General features: G+C 62.9%; 1 protein-coding gene across 2 annotated transcripts in view; it reads right to left on the bottom strand.

Moving 5' to 3' along the window:
* TBC1D2B (TBC1 domain family member 2B) overlaps positions 1 to 14,587 on the bottom strand; it is a 59,717-nt gene extending 45,130 nt beyond the window's left edge. For both annotated transcript variants that reach the window (XM_059179786.1, XM_059179787.1), the window contains exon 1: positions 14,248 to 14,587. In XM_059179786.1, coding sequence (XP_059035769.1) covers positions 14,248 to 14,571 — 324 coding nt within the window. In that variant the 5' untranslated portion in view covers positions 14,572 to 14,587. The remainder of the gene's footprint in view (positions 1 to 14,247) is intronic.
* Between the last annotated feature and the right edge of the window lie 7,243 nt (positions 14,588 to 21,830).

Genomic DNA, 21,830 nt, shown 5'->3' with positions numbered 1-21,830 from the left:
GGGGGACGCGCTCTGCCCATGGACCACGGTGGTGGGAAGCACAGGTCAGAGAACCCGCCGTCGGGACGAGCCGGCAGGGCTCCCAGCACAGACAGTGGGAGCTCAGCCCCGGGGAGAGATCCTCCCACGTGCGGGACCTGGAAGTCTAGGACAATGAAACACCGTCCACAGGCACTTTCGGGACGGCTGGACAGCCTTGCAGCCCCGGCACGTGGCGCAGGCATAAAGCCTGTCGAGAGCTCACACCTCGTGTACTCCGGGGAGCCGTCCTGGGCGCACCACGTCGAATAACCCTATTTCCACCCGTGAGCCTCTGGGAGGGTGTCCACGGGCACTGCAGGCTGGACTCGGGTGCGTTCAATGGCCACGACTTTTCCCGTGGATGAGACCAAGTGGTGGGAGGGGTGCCTGGCCGCGGGCCCTGTCGCGACCACCCCCACGGTCCCTGCATGGCAGGCACCAGGGCAGATGTGCTTGTAGGAGGATCCCTGGTTGAAAGGGGAAAGCCAGGCTGGGGAACAGTTAGAGACCTCGTGATGCTCTCTCACAAAATTCCCCAAGGCAGAAACAAACATGAACGTCACGTGCTTTCAAGGTCTGACCCATTGTTCGTGTTACAGAAGTCTGGTCAGTAGGGCAGGGAAAACCGCCTCGAGGCGATGATTAACTGAGGTTCCTTCCCTTTTTAAAATCTGGAAAGCTCTGAGTGCATCTCGACCTTGATCCCGAGCAGCGGGCGGAAGGCTCCGGGGATGGCACCGGGGCTGGCACGGTCTGCGGGGAGGCGGGAGGGCCGGGGAGACCCTGCCGTCAGGCGCCCAGAGCCCTGGACAGACGGCAGAGGCTGTGAGGCTGGGCGGCACCCACCACACCAGGCGGCCTCTCCGCGGAAGTCCAGCCGCTGGCATCGTGTGTCCGCTCGGCGTCTCTGCACAGAGGGAGGGCGGAGCGGAGGGCCGACCTCGCCCGACCTAATTAGATCACGATCACTAGCAAGCTCTCGGTCACCCCAGGTTTAGCCTGGGTTCACCACGGGAAGTACATCTCCAGACCCGCCCAGCGCGGTGGCCCCCAGACGCACGCGGCCACAGAGCAGGGGAAATGCGGCAGGTACCACCGGACGGAACCCTCTGGAGGCCTCGGACGGTCTCACCCGTCCCTGAAAACCGAAAGCCTGTCACGCTCCCACTGTGTGCCGCTCACCCGAGCTGCGCCGGACCGTGATGGGAAGCGCAGTCCACTCTGGGAGCCGAGGCTGGTGAGAAGGCCAGGGGTGGGATGCAGCCTTGGGCACTGAAACGGAGGCCAAGGGCATCGGGTTCCTGGGGCGACCCCACTGTGCCCCTCCACAGGGCTGTAGATCTCAAGATGTCGTCTCCAATCTTTAACCACGGAGATGCCAACACTGTTTAGGGACCAGCAATGGGTCTGGCTTGTCCGGCTGATGGCTCACATATCTGTACCTCCTCTGCCCTTCTCCAGTGGGGTAAGTAGGACCCTCAAACAATCTGACGTCACAAACACCTCCACGAGCCCATCACCAGGAGTGCCCCGCAGTGAGCCCCAGCTCGGCTGGGAACACAAGCCAGTCCATCGCCCAGCACCCATCTGCCGCAAGGATGGGGAGCAGCAGGACTGGGAGAGAGGATCTGCCCCCAGCCCCCCATTTACAGGGCTCTAATCCCAAATTCTGGACAGCCAGATGGGCATCCCAGTCATGCTGGAAGGGGCAGAGCCAAAGCTCAGCTGAGACACAGTAGGTGCCCGTGGGACACAAGCGTCCAGCAGGAGGCCAGGTGCCAGTGTCTGTCATCTGAAGACTCACCAGGGCCACATCCTAAGTCTCAGAATACCAGTCTGCCCAACTCCTATGCATCCTGCAAAGCCCAATGCAAATGTTACCTCCAGAGGAGGTTTTCCTGAGCTGAGCCTGCATGTTCCCTCCGTCCTCTCAACGGAATCTCACCACACCATGTAACCCAGGTCAGCTTCCCACAGACATCGGCGCACTCCTCGCGTGTCCCTCATCGGCCTGAGTTCCCTGAAGCTGGAGGTCAGACCTGCTGCTCTCAACATGGTCCACGACGCCTGACATACTCAATATCCGACTTTCTCATGTCTAGCTGCTCCTAACGCGCCAAGGCTACTAATCCCAGCCAGACAGGGCACCAGTCCCGGCACGAACCACACAGGACACCTTGGACAGCCGTACGTGTGAGCATCTCAGGGGCCAGGGGCCAGACTTGGACTGGGCAGGCACGGCCCTGATCTGAGGCACCTGCTGCATGGAGGGGCAGCGTCACATCAGGTAGAGGATGAAAACCAGGCCACCCACATCCAGCCTGACGTGGACTTCAGCCCTCAGTGGCCGAGAACCACACGACGCTCCAGCTGCTCCACAGACTCGGTCCTCAGGCCTCCAACCCAGAAGCCCGCATGTGCGGAGCGGGCCCCAGCCCCCTGTCCCTTACCCTGGACACTCCCCCCAAGCCTGGCTCTCTCCCCAGGGCGCAGAGAAGTCCTATCATAAGGTCATCTGGTCACCACTCCCGGCAGGCGTGTTCCCACAGGAGGGGCTGGTGCAGCGACCTGGCAATCACAGGAGCGGCGTGCCCCGCACCCACACCACCAGCGCCAGAGCTCTGCACCCTGGGGTCTCCAGCCCTGTGGGAAAGAACTCAGCCACACAGAGCTCGTCTCCTTTGACCCGCATCATTCCTGGGCCTCTATCGAAAGGCATCCAAATGAGGGAAAGGGGAAAGATGCCGTGTACACAAAAACGTTGGTTCATCTGCTCGGCAAATATTTACCAAGTGCCTGACTTGGGCCAAGAGCCGGTCCAGGCCGGGGACGCAGAACTGGGTGGGATCCGCGGATTCCTGCCTCGGCCACACCCAGGGAGCAACGGTTTCCTTCACAACAGCAATCAACAGCTAGACGCGCACTCCCCATCAGAGACAGGACACGAAAGCCTGACCTCGGAGACAGAAACCCTCGGTACGGGACAGAAACTTCCCCAAATCCTGGTCCGCGTTCTAGAGGAGCTCATCGAGACGTAGCAAGGAGACCACAAACTCATCTGAAGTTCACCCCTCAGTGATCCTGGACAAAACCAAGGGGGCGTGGGACTCTGCCCTTCTAGGCACAGAAGCCTGTGAGGAAGGCACCGCCGGGCCCAGGGGGCGAGCCCCGCAGTCCGACGCAGAGCTGAGCTGGTACGGAACGCAGGGTTCCAAACAAAATCAGGAGAAAGCCTCACAATTCGACGACGGCAATTAGGACAGCTGGTTAGAAATTTGCAAAGAAAGAAAACGAAGTCAAATTTGGTTCCAGATTTGAATGTACAGTAAAAGTCATTAAATCACGCAAAGAAAATGCCTACATGATCAAGTTTCTGTCTCTTTTTGCATCCCGCGACAGTAGCCCAGCAGATTTCCGCGGAATTTTGAAGGTGGGCTCGGGGGTCTGACTCTGGCCCACCGTGATCCACGCGAAAGCCCCCAGCAGAGCGGAGGGCGGCTTTGGTCAAGCACCGTGGACGGCCACCACAGGGGCCGTGTGCACCTGGGAGGGACCCCCGCTCCCTGAGGCTGAGCCCCAGACAGAAGGCCCAGGGACAGGCCTTTGAGGGCTGCTTCCTACACGTGGCCTGGCCCAGGAGTCAGCTCCAGGCGGGAGGCGCGGGTCCCGCCGGGCTGATTATTTTCCCCAGAAACAAAGGGGAGTTACTAGTGCAACAGTCCCAGTCTCTTGGAATGTAAAGACCTTTCTACTCCCACCAAGGAAGGCACAGAGAAAACCCTCTGTCCCGAACGACACATGCAGAAGTGGAAGAGAAACGACGAACGGACACAGAGAGCCAACAGCCTGCAGGAGCCAGAGGTGGGTGCCGCCGCCCTTGAGGGGGCCCACCACCAGGACTCCTGCCTGCCTGGGGGCTCCCGCTCTCTCGTTAACAAACACCACAGCAGAGGGCCGGGGGCGGGGGTGCTCCGCGGGTTGGGCGTCTGCCTTCCGCTCAGGTCATCATCCTGGAGTCCTGGGACCGAGTCCCGCATCGGGCTCCCTGCTCAGCACGGAGTCTGCCTCGCCCTCTGCCACTTCCCCTGCTTGTGCTCTCTGTCTCTCAAATAAATAAATAAAAACCTTAAAAAAAAAAAAACCAACCGACAGCACATCGCAGACTTTTATTTCCAACAACAGGTTTGCCGTGCAACTCTGGGGACGCAGGAGAAAGAGCACCGGACCGCCAGCCCTCCACCAGATGGGACGGCATCCGCCCTTCGCTGTGACTCCTTCCCGATGCTCTCCTGTCCCCCAGCCCAGTTTCCTTCACACGAATGAGCACGACAGACTGTGACGTGCGCCCCACACTGGCGACAGCATCAGACACCATCAGCGGTTGGGGCGCCTGGGTGGTTCAGTGGGTTAAAGCCTCTGCCTTCGGCTCGGGTCATGATCCCAGCGTCCTGGGATCGAGCCCCACATCGGGCTCTCTGCTCAGCGGGGAGCCTGCTTCCTCCTCTCTCTCTGCCTGCCTCTCTGCTTACTTGTGGTCTCTGTCTGTCAAATAAATAAATAAAATCTTTAAAAAAAAAAAAAAAAGACACCATCAGCGGCGCCATTGCCACGGGCCGGACGTCGGACTGAGCGCGGGCACACGTGGTCATGGGATGCGCACAGCCGTCAGGCAGCCGTCCACGTACCCCAGTGTCAGGACCAGGCCAGGCACCTGACGTCTGGGCTCACAGCATGCCGAGAGCGACGGGGCCCAGATGCCCCCTGGGCGGACGCGAGTGAAGGCAGGAACGTACTCGGCCCCCCGGCGGCTCTGAGGGCCAAGCAGCCCAGTGCGGCCAGCCAGGACCGGCGGCAGCACACCAGCCACACCTGCTCTCCCGTCTCCACCGTCCCCCACAACCTCCCGGTGGGTGGGTGGCTCCGTGAACATCCAGCCGGAGCCTGGGGTCCTTGCGGTCTCATGAGGAAGAGGAGGGAATGCACGCCCAAGACCACACCCATCTTCCCGGCACCCCAGCAGGACCCACAGCCGCAGAGCTGTCCTCGAGGGCCAAGCATGCTGGGCTCCGGGCAAGGATGCCAGCTCTGCCCGGACACGGACTGGGGTCGGCACGGCTGCACGGGGTCACAGCGAGCGTGGCCATGGGTCCCCACGGTGCCACGATCCCGCACCAAGGACATGTGTCGCACACACACCGCAGGGGGCAACAGGAGCACCTTGGAGGGCGCGCAGGAGAAGCCGCGCTCCAGCCCAGAGGCCCTGCAGGGTGACGACCGTCTGTCCCGCCACACCCGCTCCCTGCGCTCTCCTGACGGGTCCACTTGCCCCGCAGCAGCGAGCTGTCCTCAGCGTCCTCCCCAGACCTGGCGAAGTCACACGGGCCCCGTGCTTCCAGACTCCCTGACGGTGTCCGCGTGCCGCACCCCACCCCGCACCCCGCTCCACTGACAGTGGCCCGCCCCCGTCCCCCCCAGAAGCTGGCTCAGCTCCCACAGCCCAGGCTCCTGCTGCACCAGCGACCGCCTGCGAGGTCCTATTCGCTCAACACCCGGCCCAAACGCCCCTCCAGAACCAATCCTGTGGAATGTGAGGACACAGCACCCTGTCCTCCATGTGGGGTGCAGACTCTGGGCTCCCGGCAGAGCCACGGAGAGGAGGGTACGCACGGGGTGGGCTCCCATGCACACCTCACTTGGCGTGTCGCGTAAGAGGACGCGGCGGCTGCTCGTAGGGAGGGAATGCTGTCTCCTAACCCTGAAGACGGATGCCTGTGCCCCAGGACGCTTGTAAGCAACAAGGAACCGGCAGCAGCCCGATGACACAAAACTCAGACGAAACACAGACTATAGCCACATCTGGTTAATAACTTTAGGTTCTAAACTGCCCTTTGAATGTTTCAAAGTCACGGGCCTGGAAAGATCTCAAACGAAGCGGACGTGAAGCCCTGCATGTGAGCCGGTGGCAGACACCAGGACGGGGACCCAGGTGTGACCTCTGGGCCCCGGACAGCGGAGAGCGGAGGCTGCTGCGCACGCGTCCACACGGCCCTCCGTTCCTCCGGCGGCGGCTGCGCGCACGTACCTCTTAGGTCGTCACACGACCTCCACATCGGCATTTCACATTCTCTACCAAAGCAGTTACACACCTGGGACCTTGACCCGTCTCAAAGGCTGAGCAAGAAGACAGAGCCCTGGAGCGGTGTCCCCCGCCACCCGCGTGGGAGGTGGAAGTCGGCAGGCTCCCCGTGACCACTCAGGCCCCTTCTTTGGACAAACAAATCCGCCAAAACAGCTCTGCATCCTGGTGCCTTGCTGGCGTCCGGGGGCCTCACAAAGATGAGCGAGCAGAGGCAAGGACAGGAACAGGGACAGGGACCCAGACACGGAACAAGGTGACGCACGTGTGCAGGAAAGGGGCCCCAAAGACAAGGGCCGGGGACGCGGGCTGGGCCAGGTGACAGACTCGAGCCGCTCCACTCTCCCAACAGCAGGACAGAGGCACGTGGCCCCCCACAGACCACGGGGCTGCATCCCCGTGGCCCTGTCAGCTCTGCTGTCACAGTCGGGAACAGCCAGGGCTCTGCGAGCTCAGAGAATGAAAAAAGCCAGCAGCCTGGGGGGCCGCCCGCAGCACCCCTGCCAGGAGGTTTCCACGCACCGTGAAGATTTAGGAACGGGGGTGCCAAGCTCCACCCGCCAGAGACCTCGGGGGCAGGAGAGCGTGGCAGCGAGGTCCGCAGCCCTTCCAGCTAGTCTGCGGGGCGTCTGGGAGGCATGCTAGTCTCTAACGGTCTTTCGGGCTGAGCCGTGTCTCAGGAAAGGGTTGGGTCATCCTGCCTCTCTCCCTTCGCTGGGTGAAGCCTGGGGGCTCCGGCAGTCCTCAGCAGCTACGCGGGGTAACACTCTCCGAACGCCCCCAGAGGAGCGCCCACACTCAGGGCAGCCCAGGCCCCTAGCAGCCGGCATGGGGGACCCAGACCTCAGGGCCTCGGGGGATTGGGGGCCCCAAACCGCTGCTGGTAGAAAGTCAGAATGCAAAGTAGACGGGCAGACAGAAACCACAGAGCGTTCCCCCGAGTACGGGCTCACGCCTCACTGGCCTCGCCCACGCGGCCTCGCCAGCTCCAGTCTGCACGGGGAACCGTGACCACACGGGGCCGCTGGGTTCTTGGCGGGGGAGGGCGCAGCCACCCGCGGTCCAGGACGGCAGCGGTCCCCAGAGACAGGCGCGCAGGCTGTGGCGGGAGGGTCGGGGCATCCTACGCTGTGGGTTCCCGGGGTGCACCCTGGCTCTACAGCCGCACTGGGGTCTCTGGGGCGAGCCCGCCGTGTGTGTGCTCCGCAGGCCTCTCTCCTGTTTCACGGTTCTGAGCAACATGCTTCCTGCGGACGCCAGCCACGAGGGCACTCTGCCAGCACGCCGCCGCAGGCCAGGATGTGGGGGGTGCAGTGCGAACCCTGTGGCCAGGCAGGTGGGCACGGCTCACTGGCAGCCACAGGACAGCCCAGCCGCTGGGACCTGTCCCCGCCGACACGAGCCGCCCTAGGGAGGACTCCCAACGTGACCCCCACTTCCCGCTAAGCCAATGCCTCCCGGAAGTGCGCCGCCTGCACCGCTGGTGTCCAGCCCCCACGGGACTCCGCGTCTTGAAGCCACACGCCACAGGAGGAGACGGGTGGACGGTCAGTCTGGGGCCGGTCCATCCCTGCCCTGCACGAGCCCACTGACCACGGCCAAGGGCAGAAACACAACGCGGACTGCATTCGCAGAGCTGCTGGGTTCGTGCGTCCAGGGACGGCCCCGGTGTCAGAGCCGCCACCACCCCGCTGAGGGCCTGCTCCCTCATGCTGACGCCTCGGGTCACGGCCCCTTCAGCTCCAACTCGGGGACAGTGACCCCAGAGCTAGAGTGCGCACGGACTTCCTCCAAGTCACCGAGCCACGTTTAACGACACCACCCCGGTCACAGCCCCGAGCAGGCCGGGCACACCCCCCGAGGCCAGAGTTAGCACACGGCTGACTCCTGCCAGGACCTCGTGCTGCAGACCCCGCCAGGTGCTGCACCTACTGGCCACAGTGCCCCGGGACAGTCAGGCCAGCTTGTCGGCCACACACAGAGCTGGACATCACAGAGCTGGAAGGGAAACAAAATCATGCCTCTAATCCAGGATCGACAGCTCCGAGGGCAGCGCCTGCCCACCCCATGCACCCCGTCCACCGCGAGGCCTGCTATCCGACAGACAAGTTCTCCACGGAGGGGCACAAGGACTCGGGGAATGGTCCCAAGGACGCAGCTCTGGACCCCTCCCCACCAGGCTCCAGTTCCCCACGCGGTCAACCTGAGAAAGGCCAGCGAATGATGACACAGACTCCCACCGGACCGGGGACACGTCTGTGGGCGCGAGAGGCTCTAAGTGTTCGAGTTCTACCCAAACCTCCCGGCTCCCAGCCCCCCTTCTCCAGGGAGCACTCCTGACAGCCACAGCCCAGGCCTTCCCAGCTCTGGGGTGTCCACAGAAACGGTCACAGAGACCACAGCCGTCTGGCCTGGGCCATATCCAAGCCAGTCCTGACATACGGGACTCTCTCCTCCTCTTCATTCCTCTGGGAAGACGCCACACGGCCCCCCGGGTCGGGACGCGGGGAGCCTCGGACCGTCACACCCCACGTGGACGAGGCCGACAAACACACTCTCCCCACGAGGCCGTCAGGTGCCGGCGTGTTTGTAAAGTCCCCGCGCTGTCATCTCCGAGCACGGGAAGACGGCTGCCCTCTCTGTAGGAAGAGCGAAAGGCTTACCACTTACCCAGCGGCAGGAGCGAACGGAGAGACCCCGCGAACCTCCCGGGTTCGTAGGAACCCACTCAGCCGGCCAGAGTGGCCTGAGCGCCGACGGCCTGCCTGACCTCCTCCCCTACACGCCCTGGACACAGTGTGGAGCCGCAGACAATCGCTGTCCTGGGCAGCATGCGGTGCCCAGATACCTGGACAGCATTGGACCCACCTCAGGGCAGCGTGTGCCCCTGGGGTTTCCTGCGCAGCCTGATAAGCCGCGTCTTATGGGGCAACTGTGGGGTCCACAGGTTCCCCGGGGGCGTCTCCTCCTGCGCTGCCAGAGTGCCCCAGTCACGGGGTTCTGCAGGGAGGTAGGTGTGCGGCGGGTGGGCCATCAGGAGTCCCGCGGCCCCCAAACTCATGACCTCCCACGGCTCCCTCTGGGCCGGCGGCCAAGCCCCACGGAAGCCCGGGCCAACAGCAGGCAGGCAAATGGCCTCTCCGCCATTGTTCACACCCGACTACACAGCTCTCTGAGACGCGACTACCCCCAACCAGAGAGTCATCTCTACACGAAGGGGGTCTTTCCTGTCCTTGGGGGGAGGCTAGCGTCTGAATGCCATTCTGACCACACAGGAAGTCTGTGGGCAGAGCGCCCGGGTGAGGACACCTGTCCAGTCCTCGGGGACCTCAGGGCGGTGGCAGCTGGTGTCTGGGCCTCAAGCCTGAACGTGCGGGGCCCCTCCCCGTTTCTCAAGAAACAGCTGCCCCCGCACGGGAAGGAAGCTGGCACCGTGCATGAGAGTGACGCGGGTGGGGGCGGCGGGCATGTGAGGAGGGTGGTCATGAGGGGCGCTCTGGGGCGGGCAGTCCACCCTGCAGGGCAGGCCCAGGGCACGCGGGCCGCCCCGAGCGGCCCCCCAGACCCCACTCCCCCTGCAGTGCCTAAGGAGCGAGGGGCCACGGCAGTTCCACCTTCACAGCCACGTCCTTTGGGGCCTTTCTGCCAGTCTGTCGTCCGCAGCGCAGCCCTGCCCACTGGACCCGACGGTCCTCCGCGGTGACAAGAGAGCCGGGCAGGACCTGCCTCTGTTCGGAAACAACCTCTCAACCCCCGCTTAGAACTCTTTGCCAATTCCTGCGGCTCTGGCCCCGAACGTCTCCCCCTCTAAAGGCTGTGCCCCTCGTGCCCGGCTGCCCCCCAAATCCCCGAGCCCCGCCATCAGCACTCCCGCCTACACACGTCTACGCCGGCCATGCCCCCCCCCCCCCGCTGGTGCGGTCAACACCAGCCCAGCCTTCACACCTCAGCAAGTCCGTCCCACCCTCCCCTGTGAAGGATCCGGTGCCGTCGCACGCGTCACACGCGCTCGCACCTCGTTCCTCCCACGCGGCAAGGCGCCCATCGCTGTGACCCGTCTGTCTCCCCATGTGACCGAGAGCCCCGCCAGGCAGGAACTGGCTCACGTTGGCCTGCCTGTAGGCCCAGGGCCTCAGCTCAGGCTGAGAGAGAGAGAAGGGCCGCAGGTCCCCCAAAACACGCGGGTCCGTGACCCACCGCCCGGGCTCACACCCGGCCCACTGCCTGTGAACGTGCCCACACGCCAGGAACGGTGTTTACGCTGTTAAGTGGTTAGAAAAGAACGGAAACAACAGTGTTTTGCGCCCTGTGAAAATCACGTGAAATTCCAGTTTCGGAAACACGGCTACGCTCACCCCGCGGCGGCTTCTGGGCTGTGACAGCAGAGCAGTCGCAGACTGTGCGATGGCGAACCCGAAATATCTCCCGCGTGGCCCTGATGTCCAACACTCACTGCAGCTACACTGTGGTCCTTGCCGTCCGGCCAGGGGCATGACCCAGCACAGCCGGAAGATCAGGACCCTCTGCGCTCCGGGAAGGCCGCGTCCTCCCTGCAGAGCTGATGCCTGCTCGGTTCAGCAGGCGCTTGTGCGTGCCCCGAGGGGAAAGGGTCTCCGGATACACTGGAGGGTCTGGCTCACCATCCCAGAGGGCCAAAGCCCATGCTTACTGGGCAGCCCCCATCTGCGCCCTCCAGATTGTGCAGAAGCTGCTTGGAAGCTGGGGATCGAACTCCAGGAAGTGGGGTGCAGGCCCCGGCATAAGGCGCGCGGGGCCAGGCAGCAGGACCAGGCAAGCCGCGGGGAGTGAGCATGAAGGACGCTGCGCTGGCCTCTCGTGTCGGCCCCGGCTGGGACACCCAACAGACCTGCGAGGAGTGGAGTCAGGACAACGCGGTGGGGAGGACTTTTCAGAGGACCCAAGGGGGAGTCTTTGGTCGGGAGCGCTGGGCAGGACCCCGGCGCTTGCAGGCAGAGCTCCCCGCCCTCTTCTGTGGGGGACACGTGACGATTACCCAAGCTAAGAAATGTTTGTCATTAAGCTGGGAGCCGTTTCAACAGCAGAGAATGCGCACCCTTCCCAGAAAACTGGGCCAAGACTGAGCGTGCATGACTGGGTAGTTCCGCGGCTCAGAAGCCGCCCCAAGTCCTTCAGAGCACCGAACGGCCTCAGGGAAGGGGTGGAGGGCGGGGAGTTCTTCGGCTGTCCCTGGGCTGCAGAGACCCAGCAGGGGAGGCGGGTTCCCGCTCGAGCTCCCCTACCACCCCGGCAGTCACGCGCCTGCCTCACTCCAGAACCGTCTCCTGCTCCTCACACCCCTGGATGGCCCAGTGGGCCGCCTCCCCACCCCCGTTCCGGCGCCCGGCGCCGCTGGCCTCGGCCTGACCACCTGGCAACTTCCGAGTGTTCTGATGCTTGTTTGCTGCGTGGAAAGGACGGAAATCAAATGCAGTGAAGGGAAAAGCACCAAACCTTCTCTCATCCCAAACCACGGATGTTCCCACGCCAGTACCTACCCCACACCTCGGGCACTCGCTATTCCCGGAGTCCCAACCTTCAGAGGAGTCTTGTTCTGGCTTCCCGACCTCAGGCACATCCCAGCCCCTCTCTGGCCTCCATGCCCTCATCTGCAAAACACGGCGCTGGACCAGATCCCCCAGCTCAGCAACAGAGAAGCTTAGCAAGAAATTCCAATATCAGCTTTCATTAAGACTCAAGTAGTAAAACGTTTCGAAAAAGCCCAGCGAAACCACAGCTGTGCCAGAGGCATCCGAGAGACGCTTCAAAACAAGAAACACATGATAATGCAAGAAGGAAATTGCTGATTTTTCTTTTCTTTATAAGTCATCTGCCCGGGATGTGGTATCTGTAAAACGATATGCGACCAGCTGAAGCCTGAGCTGGGCTCAGTCCCGGGCTACGCTAAGACCCCCCGCTGCAAATCAGGGGCTCCCCTGGCCAAGGAGCCCTGGAGCCAAGCATTAACGCTTACAGGACCTGACAGGTGACAAGGAAGCTAAATGGCGGACCCCCACTTCTACCGCCACGCAAGTTTTACTCCTGCGGCTCAAAAGGGACGCCCTACACCAAAACGCATCCTCTCAGAGTGTGCCCCTGCTCTGGACCCCGCCGTCTCCTCAGCTCCCTTCTTCCGGAAAGCTCTGCCGGCGCTCCCATTCCCAGCGTTTCTGTAAAGCAGACCCTCAGCCTCGGGCATCCCATGACACTCAACTTCCCATGTTCGTCACCCAGGACTCCACATGAACGCGGATTTCCTTTTTTAAAAATATTCTGAACCTACAAGTAGATCGACAGAATGCTAGAAAGTGCCCTGGGGCACCCACCACCCAGTCCTAGAAACAAACACTTGCAAACACACCGGACACCAGCAGGACCCACTCCTGCTGCCCGTCTTCCTATGCGGCAAGTCCATCCTAAATCCAGGGCTCATCACCCCACGCGACTCCCCACTCACCACACGGCACAGACCACAGTGGGAGCTTCTCGACGCTTCCATCCTTGGTGCCTCCACAGGCAAACCCCTGTCCCGTCTCCTTGCCCCGTTTTACGCATCTGCCATGTGGACAGTACTAGCTGTCAGCCCTTCCGGCTCTCTGCTGTATAAACACTCTGTTACTCGGCTGTGCCACGTACTGGGCCACAGATGCTCCTCGTCATTTCGCACAAGGGCCTACGCTGGGCCAGACAGTCCCGCACTTCCAGACTGCTCACAACCCCCTAACAAGAAGGCGCGCATCCCCCTAGACCAGAGGGGGCTGGGACACACAGGGGTGGGAGCTGGCAGACCCAGGCGAGCTCCGGCCCACTGGGCTCTCCCGCCACCCTCCCCGCCCGATCCTCCAGCCCCATGTGGGGTCGTGCCTCCATGACTCACATTTCTGCCCGTGAGATGATGGACAGATGGCTCCAAAGTCGGCTGAGAGAACCTGAAACAGGACGCTCCATTTTTCTCTTTTAACTAACAATTCCACAGGAAATCCATTTGACACACAGGGCCTGCGCGCACAGTGAGGACAAGCCTTTCTCTGGCAGGAGGCCCTGTGCGCTCCCTGGAGTCCTTCCCAAGTTTACACCAACTGTTTCCAAGTCAGCCGGAGTCCTAGTGCACCCTGCAGAAGCAGGCTGTCTGCCCCCACCCACAGAGGGCAGGGGGGGGGGGGCGGAAAGGACCCGGGAATCACAGTGGGCCTGAGTGGCAGCGGCTGAGCTGACCAGGCTGTAAGAATGACCCTGCTCGGGGAGGTCTTGGGGACATCGGGGGCTCAGAGGGCTGAGGGAAGCAGGCACACCCACCGTGCTCAGTGCTTGGCCTGGAGAGCCAGCCCCTCAGCCCAGCCCAGCCCAGCCCTGCCACTGGGGAGAGAGCCCAGCCTGAGGACGCGGGTGGGGGCGCCCAGCAGCCAGGCAGGGAGCCAGGCCAGAAGAGAGGTGTGAGCTCCAGCGCCAGGGCCCCTGGGGACGGGAGGGGGGGGCGGGGGCGCAAGGCCAGGGGAGGCGCGGGGCACCAGGACCACGACTGGTGACTCTAGCCCCGGCCCCTCGGCCGGACGTCCCACGCGGGGTTTCTGTGCGACAGGACGAAGGACGCCTCGCACGGGCCACGCAGACCTGGCGGGCGCAGCCCCCTCCCACGTCCCCCAGCAAAGCAAGGAGCAGGAGAACAGGCTCGGCCGCTTCCAGGCTGCGCGACCGTCGCCGACGCCCCTGCCCCACGGGGCGCGCACTGCGGGTGACCACCGGTGGGGGCCCTGAAGCGCACCCCGCCAGGGGTTCAGGGTCAGCCCGCCCCTCCCCCGGCCCGAAGCGGCAGCGGAAGCACCCAGGGGCCGGGCGCTCGGTAGGGCCAGAAGCCCCCGGGCGCGAGGGGCCGCGCCGGGCGTCCGCGTCGCGCGTGGGGGAGCCCAGGTGAGGGGCGGGCACCGGGGCCGGAGCGCGCCGGGCCGAGGCGGGGAGGGGGCGCCGGGGCGAGGCGGGGACGGGGCGCCGGGGCGAGGCGGGGACGGGGCGCCGGGGCGAGGCGGGGACGGGGCGCCGGGGCGAGGGGCGCCGGGCGCGGGCTCCGCTCCCACCTTGAGCACCGTGACGGCGCCCGCGCTGTGCACCTGGAAGTGCGCGGACGGCTCGGCGCCGGGCTCGGCCGCCTCGTCGGGGCCCTGGTAGCTGAAGCAGGCGTCCGCGATGTCGAGGTGGCCGAGCGGCAGCGCGTCCTGCGGGCTCTTGAAGTAGTAGAGGTAGCAGCGGCGCGCGTCGAACACGAACCAGCGGCTGCGGTAGCCGCGCAGCGGGCCCTTGCCCGACAGCTTCTGCAGGTACCCGCACAGCCGCGCCGGCTCCCGCGCCCCCGCCGCGCCCTCCCGCTCCTCCTCGTCCGCCCGCGCCCCGGGCCCCGGCATCGCCGCCGCCGCCGCCCCGGCCCTGCGCGCCCCCGCGCCGCCCGCGCCCCCGCGCCGCCCCCGCGCGTCAGGCCCCGCCCCGCCCCGCCCCGCCCCGCCGCTGCGCACGGCCCGCGGCCGCGCAAGGCAGCCTGGGACTTGTAGTCCCGCCGTCACGGCGCGAGCCCGTGAGGCGCTCGGGCTCCGCGCACCTGCAGCCCGAGGCCCGCAGCACCTGTGCCGCGCGCCCTTCCGGGAGGGACGCGGGGGACGCGCCACGACCGCGCGACACTGGCCGTCGTCCGAAAGAGGAAGCGCGAGGAAGGACGGGCCGAGCCCGCCGCGACCACGTGGGCCCAGGGCCGCGGTGCAGAGAGGAACGCGCGGGGGGAGCCGGACCGCGCACGGTCTCACCGGTCGGGGGGATCGGGAAGGCAGACGCAGCAACACCGCGGAAACCGGCGCTTCGGGGCGGGGAAGAGGCGCGTCCTGGCCGACGGCGGGAGGTCCGGGCCTGCAGGGGCGCGGCGCGGGGGTCCGCGGAGCAGGTGTAGCTCCGAGCGGGACCTGCCGGGCAGCGGCCCCGGCGCCTGGACCTGATGTGACGCCGAGTGCGGACTGCGGCTCCGCGGAAGGACGGAGAGAAGGTTCTGGCTTCGCTTCAGGGGCCAGATCCAAGCAAATACCCCTCTTCCTTCTGCGTGTCCTCACCAGACGCGTGACAGGACACCAGGGAAGCTGGAGGGCCTCGCTTTCGGAGATGGACAGGGGACCGAACCAGTCGCCCACTCAGACACGCGGGCCGAGTGAGCCTCCCGGCCCAGGCAGCCACACATGAGCGCGGGATCCGCTGACCCTCGGACACCCCTTGCCTGGGGCCATCAGCAGTCCCGCAGGTGGCGACAGCGCGGCTACCCCACCTTCATGTCCCAGGTGCTCTTTGAGCACCAAACACACGGTGTGGAGGGTGGGCTCTGGAGTCAGGCAGATGGGATTCATCTGGGAGCTCTGCCGCTCTCCAGAGCTGTGACCTTGGCTAGGTCACTTGACCTTTCTGAGCCTAGCATCTTCATCTGTAGAATGTGATCATACAGCTCGCACTGTTGTTCCTGTGAGGTTTACAGGTGCAGTGCTCGGCACTCCCTCCAGACCTGTACAGTTAACATAGATGTCCTGAGCAGGTAGCTTTGGGGGGGGGCACTGAATCCAGCAGTGGCCCAGCCCCCACACAGGGAGGACCAAGCATGCCCTGCAGGAGCCCTGCAGCAGTGGGGCCTGCCGCCCTCCAGAGAGAGGAAACCGAGCTGGATCTGGGCCTCGCCCTGTGGGTGAGAGGAGCAGTGACTAACCAGCTTGCAGGGTGAGGCAGCTGGGGAGGATGTGACTGGGAAATCCCATGGAAAGGGGACCGGCTGGAGCACGGGATCTGTGTAGCCGCAGCTCTGTGCACAGGAGGCCAGGGAGGAGGGGCAACAGCCACTGTCCTCAGCTCTGTGAGCCAGCTGTGCAAAAGTGGGGGTGGCCGTGGCCTGTGGTCCCAGAGGACAGAACTGAGCCCAGATACACCTTGCAGAGACTGAGATCGGCTAAGGGTCAGGAAGACACAGGGCTGAGTCCCCAGCCTGGGCAGATGGGACTGGACAAGGGACCGCTACCGTTCCTCGGCAGTTGCTGTCTGTGCTTCTCAGTGGACAAGCTGGGCCCCCAGCCTGACCATCCTGCACCAGAGCCCACTGTCCCTCCCGGCCACCCCTGGCAAGGGAGGAGACCACCTCTAGCCCCGGCTTCCTTGGGTCAGGCCACATCCCACATCATATCCAACACATGAAAATGCCCCACATTCTATGGTAAACATTGCTCTAAAAATGTTTGAAGGCATTTGTATAATCATGATGCTGGTATTTTCTGACTGTGAGGAATTCATTTTACTTTATGTCTGGTTGACAGTTTCTTGGCAATCACCACGTCTGTGTGGGCGCCCTGGCCGAGAGAGAAATCCAGCCCACGCATTGTTTTCAAAGGGAGTGATGTTTCTTTTTGAAGTTTATTTATTTCTGAGTGACCTGTACGCCCCACGTGGGGCTCCAATTCACAACCCCAAGGTCAGGAGTTGCCCACTCTGCTGACCCCAGCCACATCCCCTAACAGGACTGATGTGTTGAGGATTACTGTGACATTGCCATAACGGTACTTCTTGTGGACATCTGATTCAATGGGTATTAATGTGGATTTTGCTTTTCCTCGTGGAGCCCCAGTTTATCTGTTTTAGGCTACAGACATTTCGTCAGCCCCTTGAGAGCTGGCCGAGGGCTCTGGGCCTTCAGAGTCTACAGAACAGACCACCCTGGCCAGGCCCTGAACGTGGCCCCCACTGTCCTGGGACCCCAGCAAGCCGGACAAAGTGGCCACAACCTCTCAGCAAAGTCCCTGTCCCTGCAGCCCCGCTGAGTAGACGTGGCCGAGAATTCAGGACCCACTCGACCCCCTCCCGACCCCCTATACCTCTCCCAGGCCACCAGCCCTGTCCACTCCCTCAACCAAGACGCTTTTTTCCTGAAACACACCCTGCATTGTGTCACACCGGGGTCGAAGGGCCTACAGGACAGCCCTTATCTCGGCTCCTGCTGCACTTCCCCCCCACCCTCTGTTTGGGCAAGTTCAGTCAGTTTATATAAAATGCTGAACAAACGCAGCTTCAGTTCCCATCCTTTCCAGGCAGGTCCCCTGCTCAAGGCCGTCGTGCACGGGGACTCTGCCAGCTCCTGGGCCCTCCCTCGTGGCCCCTCCTCCGTGGCTCAGGTCCCCAAGTCTCCTAGCTGGACGTCCGCATCCTGTGGCCAGGGTCCAGCCTGTGTAGTCCCCCATCCCCATGTCTAGGACAGGCCTGCTTGGGGCCGCAGGGTCTGCCCCCTCTAGCCTCTTGGAGCCCAGTGACCAGAAGGAAGTGGCCAACCCAGGAGGAAGTGGCTGCTGTTTACCCAAAAGGGGAAATCTGGGCAGTGAGCGTGCTCCCACATGGCCAGCCACTGGGCAAGCCCCAGGGACACAGAGCCAGTGACTCATCCTGGGCCAGTTTCCCTCGAGAGGAATGGGGTGAGAAGCCGGGCCACGCGCAGCCCCTGTGCCTCTCAGACCCCGGGAAACAAGCCTGCCAGGTCACTGTCCTGACACAGCAGCAGGAGCCCCGCAGTTCTGCGGGGAGTCCAGAGAGAAGAGACCTCACTGCCTGCTGTGCTGTGTGTCCTCAGACTTGTCTGTGCCCTCTCTGGGCTGCCGTTTCCCACCTGTACTGCCAGGGGCTGGGTGGCCAGCTGAGGCCCAGTGGGCCCGTGGGCCTTCGTCCTGCAGCTCCTGGGACCAGTGGACACTCCTCTTTCCAGCTTCTTGAGTGTTTGAGGCATCACAGCCAACCGATCCCTCCCTTCTGGGCTCTCTTCCATCCTGCCCTGTGGCCAGTGTAAGCATTACCCCTGCGGGGTCACAGGTCTGCGTGTTCCCTGGGCCCTAACCACAGCTCCCCCTCCCCACCCCACCTCGCTGCCCGCTGCCCGGAGAAATGGTGGGGATGGAGCCCTCCTGTGCCTGAGGCAGAGAGCACGGGATCCCGAGGTCAGGCCCAGGGGGATCTCAGGGATCTCAGGAGGACCTTGCTGACCCCAGAGCACGTGCGGCGGAAGCTGGCCTGGGAGGGAGGGGATGGAGTTCAGGGCCCGGTGCTGGAGAAGGAACCGATGGAGCCGGCCGGCGGCAGGGCCCAGGGAGCAGCCCCACGGGGAGGCCTCACCACGGGCTCCGGGGAGACGGCGGTCCACGTGCACGTCCACACAGCCCCGCACCGTGCCTCCTGCCCTGGCAGGGTGGTGGGAGGGAAGGAAGAGGGGCTCTGTGCCTCCGGCTGTGCTGCTCGCTGCAGGAAGCGTGCTGGGCAGGCCAGGCGGCTGCGGAGAGGAACCCAAAACCCCTCCCCCACCCCGGCCCCAAGGACCGTCTCTTGGCCTGGATGTGCAGACCCTGGTTTCCAGAAAGCCTAGTTTCCCTACCAAATGGGCAGGCAAATCTCCACACCTTGTGATTGCCTTTCCTAGAGGGAGGTCCCCGAGGTGCTGGCCACCTTCCCAGCCCCAGGGGCCAGGGCTCCAGGGCTCTAACCGGCAGAGGCCTGGCTGCCCCAGGGAGCTGATGGAGGGCAGAGGGTGGGCAGAGGAGGCCTGCACCGGAGTGAGGGGGAGTCCCGCAGCCCAGGCAGCAGTTGAAGCCTGGACCCAGGGGAGGGCAGTGGGGCTGCAGGGCCAGAGAACCCGGGTCCTCCCTGTTCCCTGTCCTGTTTCTCAGCCTGGCTCTGTGTCCAGGACAGCAGCCCACCTACCTTCAGGGCTCGCCCCCCGCCCCCCTGCCTGCAGGCTTCCCCCTTCGCAGCCCCCCTGCGAGGCCCATGTGGGAGGTGGGGGGAGAGGGCCTCCTGGCTGGGCGAAGGGGTCTCCCAAAGGGGTAAGAGGTGTTAACTTAGGCTGAGCAATGAGGGGAGCAGGGCTGGGGGGGTCCCCAAGGGAGGGGCAGGGACATGAGGACACCCAGCAAGAGCCCACTTGGGGTCTGTTTTGGAGTGCGTTTGGAAGATAAGGTACAGAACTGGCCTGGCACGGAAAGGCACCCCCCACGGGGGTAGGGCAGAGGCGAAGCTGTGGTTCCGCTGGCGGGGGCGGGAAGGGGGGGGTGGGGGTGGCCTGGCACCACCTCCTGCTCTGTCCGGACCAGGCCAGGCCTTCCCGGTCCTGGATCTGTTTCACACCTCTGCGGTCACCGAGCCTGTGACAGGGAGGGGAGGAAACGGGGTGTATTTGAAGTGCCTGGCACATCATCCTGGACCTGCCATGGTCAGGCTCCATGCTCCCAGCAGTCGGGGGGGGGGGGTCATCCCAGGGCAGCAGGGCAGGCTGTTGGGTGGGGGGGGACCCCAGGGCCATGGGGCAGGCTGCAGGGGGGTGCCAGGGCCACAGCTGCCACCTGGCCTCTGAGAAGCTGTAGAACAGGGTGTTTGTTTTTTTTTTTTTTTAAAGATTTTATCTACTTATTTGACAATGAGAGATCCTAAGTAGGCAGAGAGGCAGGCAGATGGAGAGGAGGAAGCAGGCTCACTGCCGAGCAGAGAGCCTGATGCGGTGCTCGATCCCAGGATCCTGAGATCATGACCTGAGCCGAAGGCAGAAGCTCTAACCCACTGAGCCACCCTGGTGCCCCTAGAACAGGGTTCTTAACATTCGGTCTTTGACCCCGATCTTCCCAGTGCACCGAGACAGACCTCCACGTGGCTGCCTCTCCTCCAGGCCTCACAGTCGGCAGGGTTTCAGCTTTGCCTGGACTCAGACCTCACTGCTGAGACAGATCATCTGCGGAGAAAGAAGTTCACTTGTTCTTGACACTAAGACCAAGAGGGGGCGCACGGGGAGGCCGCTGGCGCGAGGGGAGGGTCTCCCTTTCCTCCACAGCACGCCCGAAGGCCAGAGCGGGGGTGCTCGGTCCAAGACAGTCTGTGGAGACTCCGTTTCACTTCCTAGCAGATATGTACATATGATTCTGAAATAACAGTCTCATTTTACACTATTTTAAAAATGTGTGAGTGTGTGTGTGTGTGTGTGTGCGTGTGTGTTTGCTTTGAACTTTTGGGAAAATGCTATTTTCATGATTTTGTTTTGGAATGATTTGGCTTTGAGAATTCATTAAATTGGCGGCTGGTGATCACTTCTTGGCAGTTTTCCTGCGCACTTGGGGGTTCTGCGGGGGACCATCTGACCTCCAAACCGTTCCAGGTGGGAGGACTCCTTTATGAACCCTTAATAAAGCGGATGCAATTCTGCACTGTACAGACATTTGCGTACACACTTATTTATTGCGATTTTAAGGTTTTCTCTTTCTGGATTTTGGAGCCAACACTGGTGCGGGCTGGGGGGCTGTTTCCTCGCTTGGGTCCCAGACATTTTTACTGGCCCTTGTTGCGTTTCTAGGACCTGGCCATCCTCCTGTGGCTGCAAAGTGCATTGGGTGGGAGCGGGGGGCCCCGAGGGCATTGCTCGGGCCCCCTCCACACCTGTGGCCATGCAGAAACAAAGCTGCTCAGCAGCATCAAGGGGCCAAACAGTCCTAGTGATACTGGGGACCTCTCTCAACCAGCATCAGCCCCCCCCCCCCGGTGTTCCTTGCCAGCGGGAGACCCAAAATGACTGAGCTTGAAAATATTATGCACACATCTGCCCACTCCTCCAACTTCCACTGAGCACAGATGGATACGACCCCGAAAGAAGGCAATTTGGCAACATCTGTCAAAACTACAGAGCAAGCCCCCTTTGAGTGGAGGGGCCCCATGGGAGACTGTTCTGTGGGTGTTCTCAGGCTTGTGCAAGGTTGAGTGTGCATGAGGCCTTCCACTGCCACGACGTTGAAATAGAGGAACATTAGAAGAGATCAAGTGAGAAGCATACGGTGCAGCCACAGCGGGAATGTCCCACGGCTTCAGCCCACGTGGCACCCAGGCATCCCCCTACGGGCAGGGCTCCAGGACGGGGCCCGGATTGTTTCATAAAGCGAAACACTGTGCACACACAGAACGCCGCCTGGCACTCTGCCCTTCGAATAAGAATGTGCGGATCAAGGCGGCTGTGCACAGGGAAACCCAGGAAGGACATTGGCAGGGGGCGGCCCTGGGTCCCCGTGGGAGGGAGAAGGACCTGGGGCATGGGTTTTAATGCTTGGGCGGAAAGCGCCGGTACAGATACCTTCTTATATTTTTTATTTTTGAATGCCATGTGGGTGTATCCTGTACCTGGATGATAATTTAAAACATGCCTATTGAATGAGTGTTGGGTGTTACACGCGAGTGATGGGTCGCTAAATTCTACCCTCACAGCTAATGACCCGCTGTATCTTGACTAACTCGAATTTAAGTGAAACCTAAGTAAAGAATTTAAGTTAAATGAAATGTGCCTGTTGGGCAAGCAACTGTGCCAAGCCCTGTCCCAGGCACAGAACAGACTAGAGAACAGAGCAGATGATGGAGAGAAGAGAATTGAGCTCTGTGCTCCACCCAGCTCCAGCCCCTCACTCAGGAGGCCATGCTGGGCTCCTGCCACCACTGCACGGGCTCAGGAAAGGAGATGTGCGGGGCTGGAGCTGGGTGTCCAGTCAGGACAGCCGGACAGACCTCGGGTGGCCTCTAGGAGGGCAGGCCAGACTGGGCACCCTCTGGCAGGATCCCCTTTGGGATGGCCTGCTGCCCGGTACGGGTC

This window comes from Mustela lutreola, chromosome 7, assembly GCF_030435805.1.
Source record: "Mustela lutreola isolate mMusLut2 chromosome 7, mMusLut2.pri, whole genome shotgun sequence".
Taxonomy (NCBI): Eukaryota; Metazoa; Chordata; class Mammalia; order Carnivora; family Mustelidae; genus Mustela; species Mustela lutreola.
Note: the sequence above shows the minus strand (reverse complement) of the source record. Positions and strands in the feature narration are given on the sequence as shown.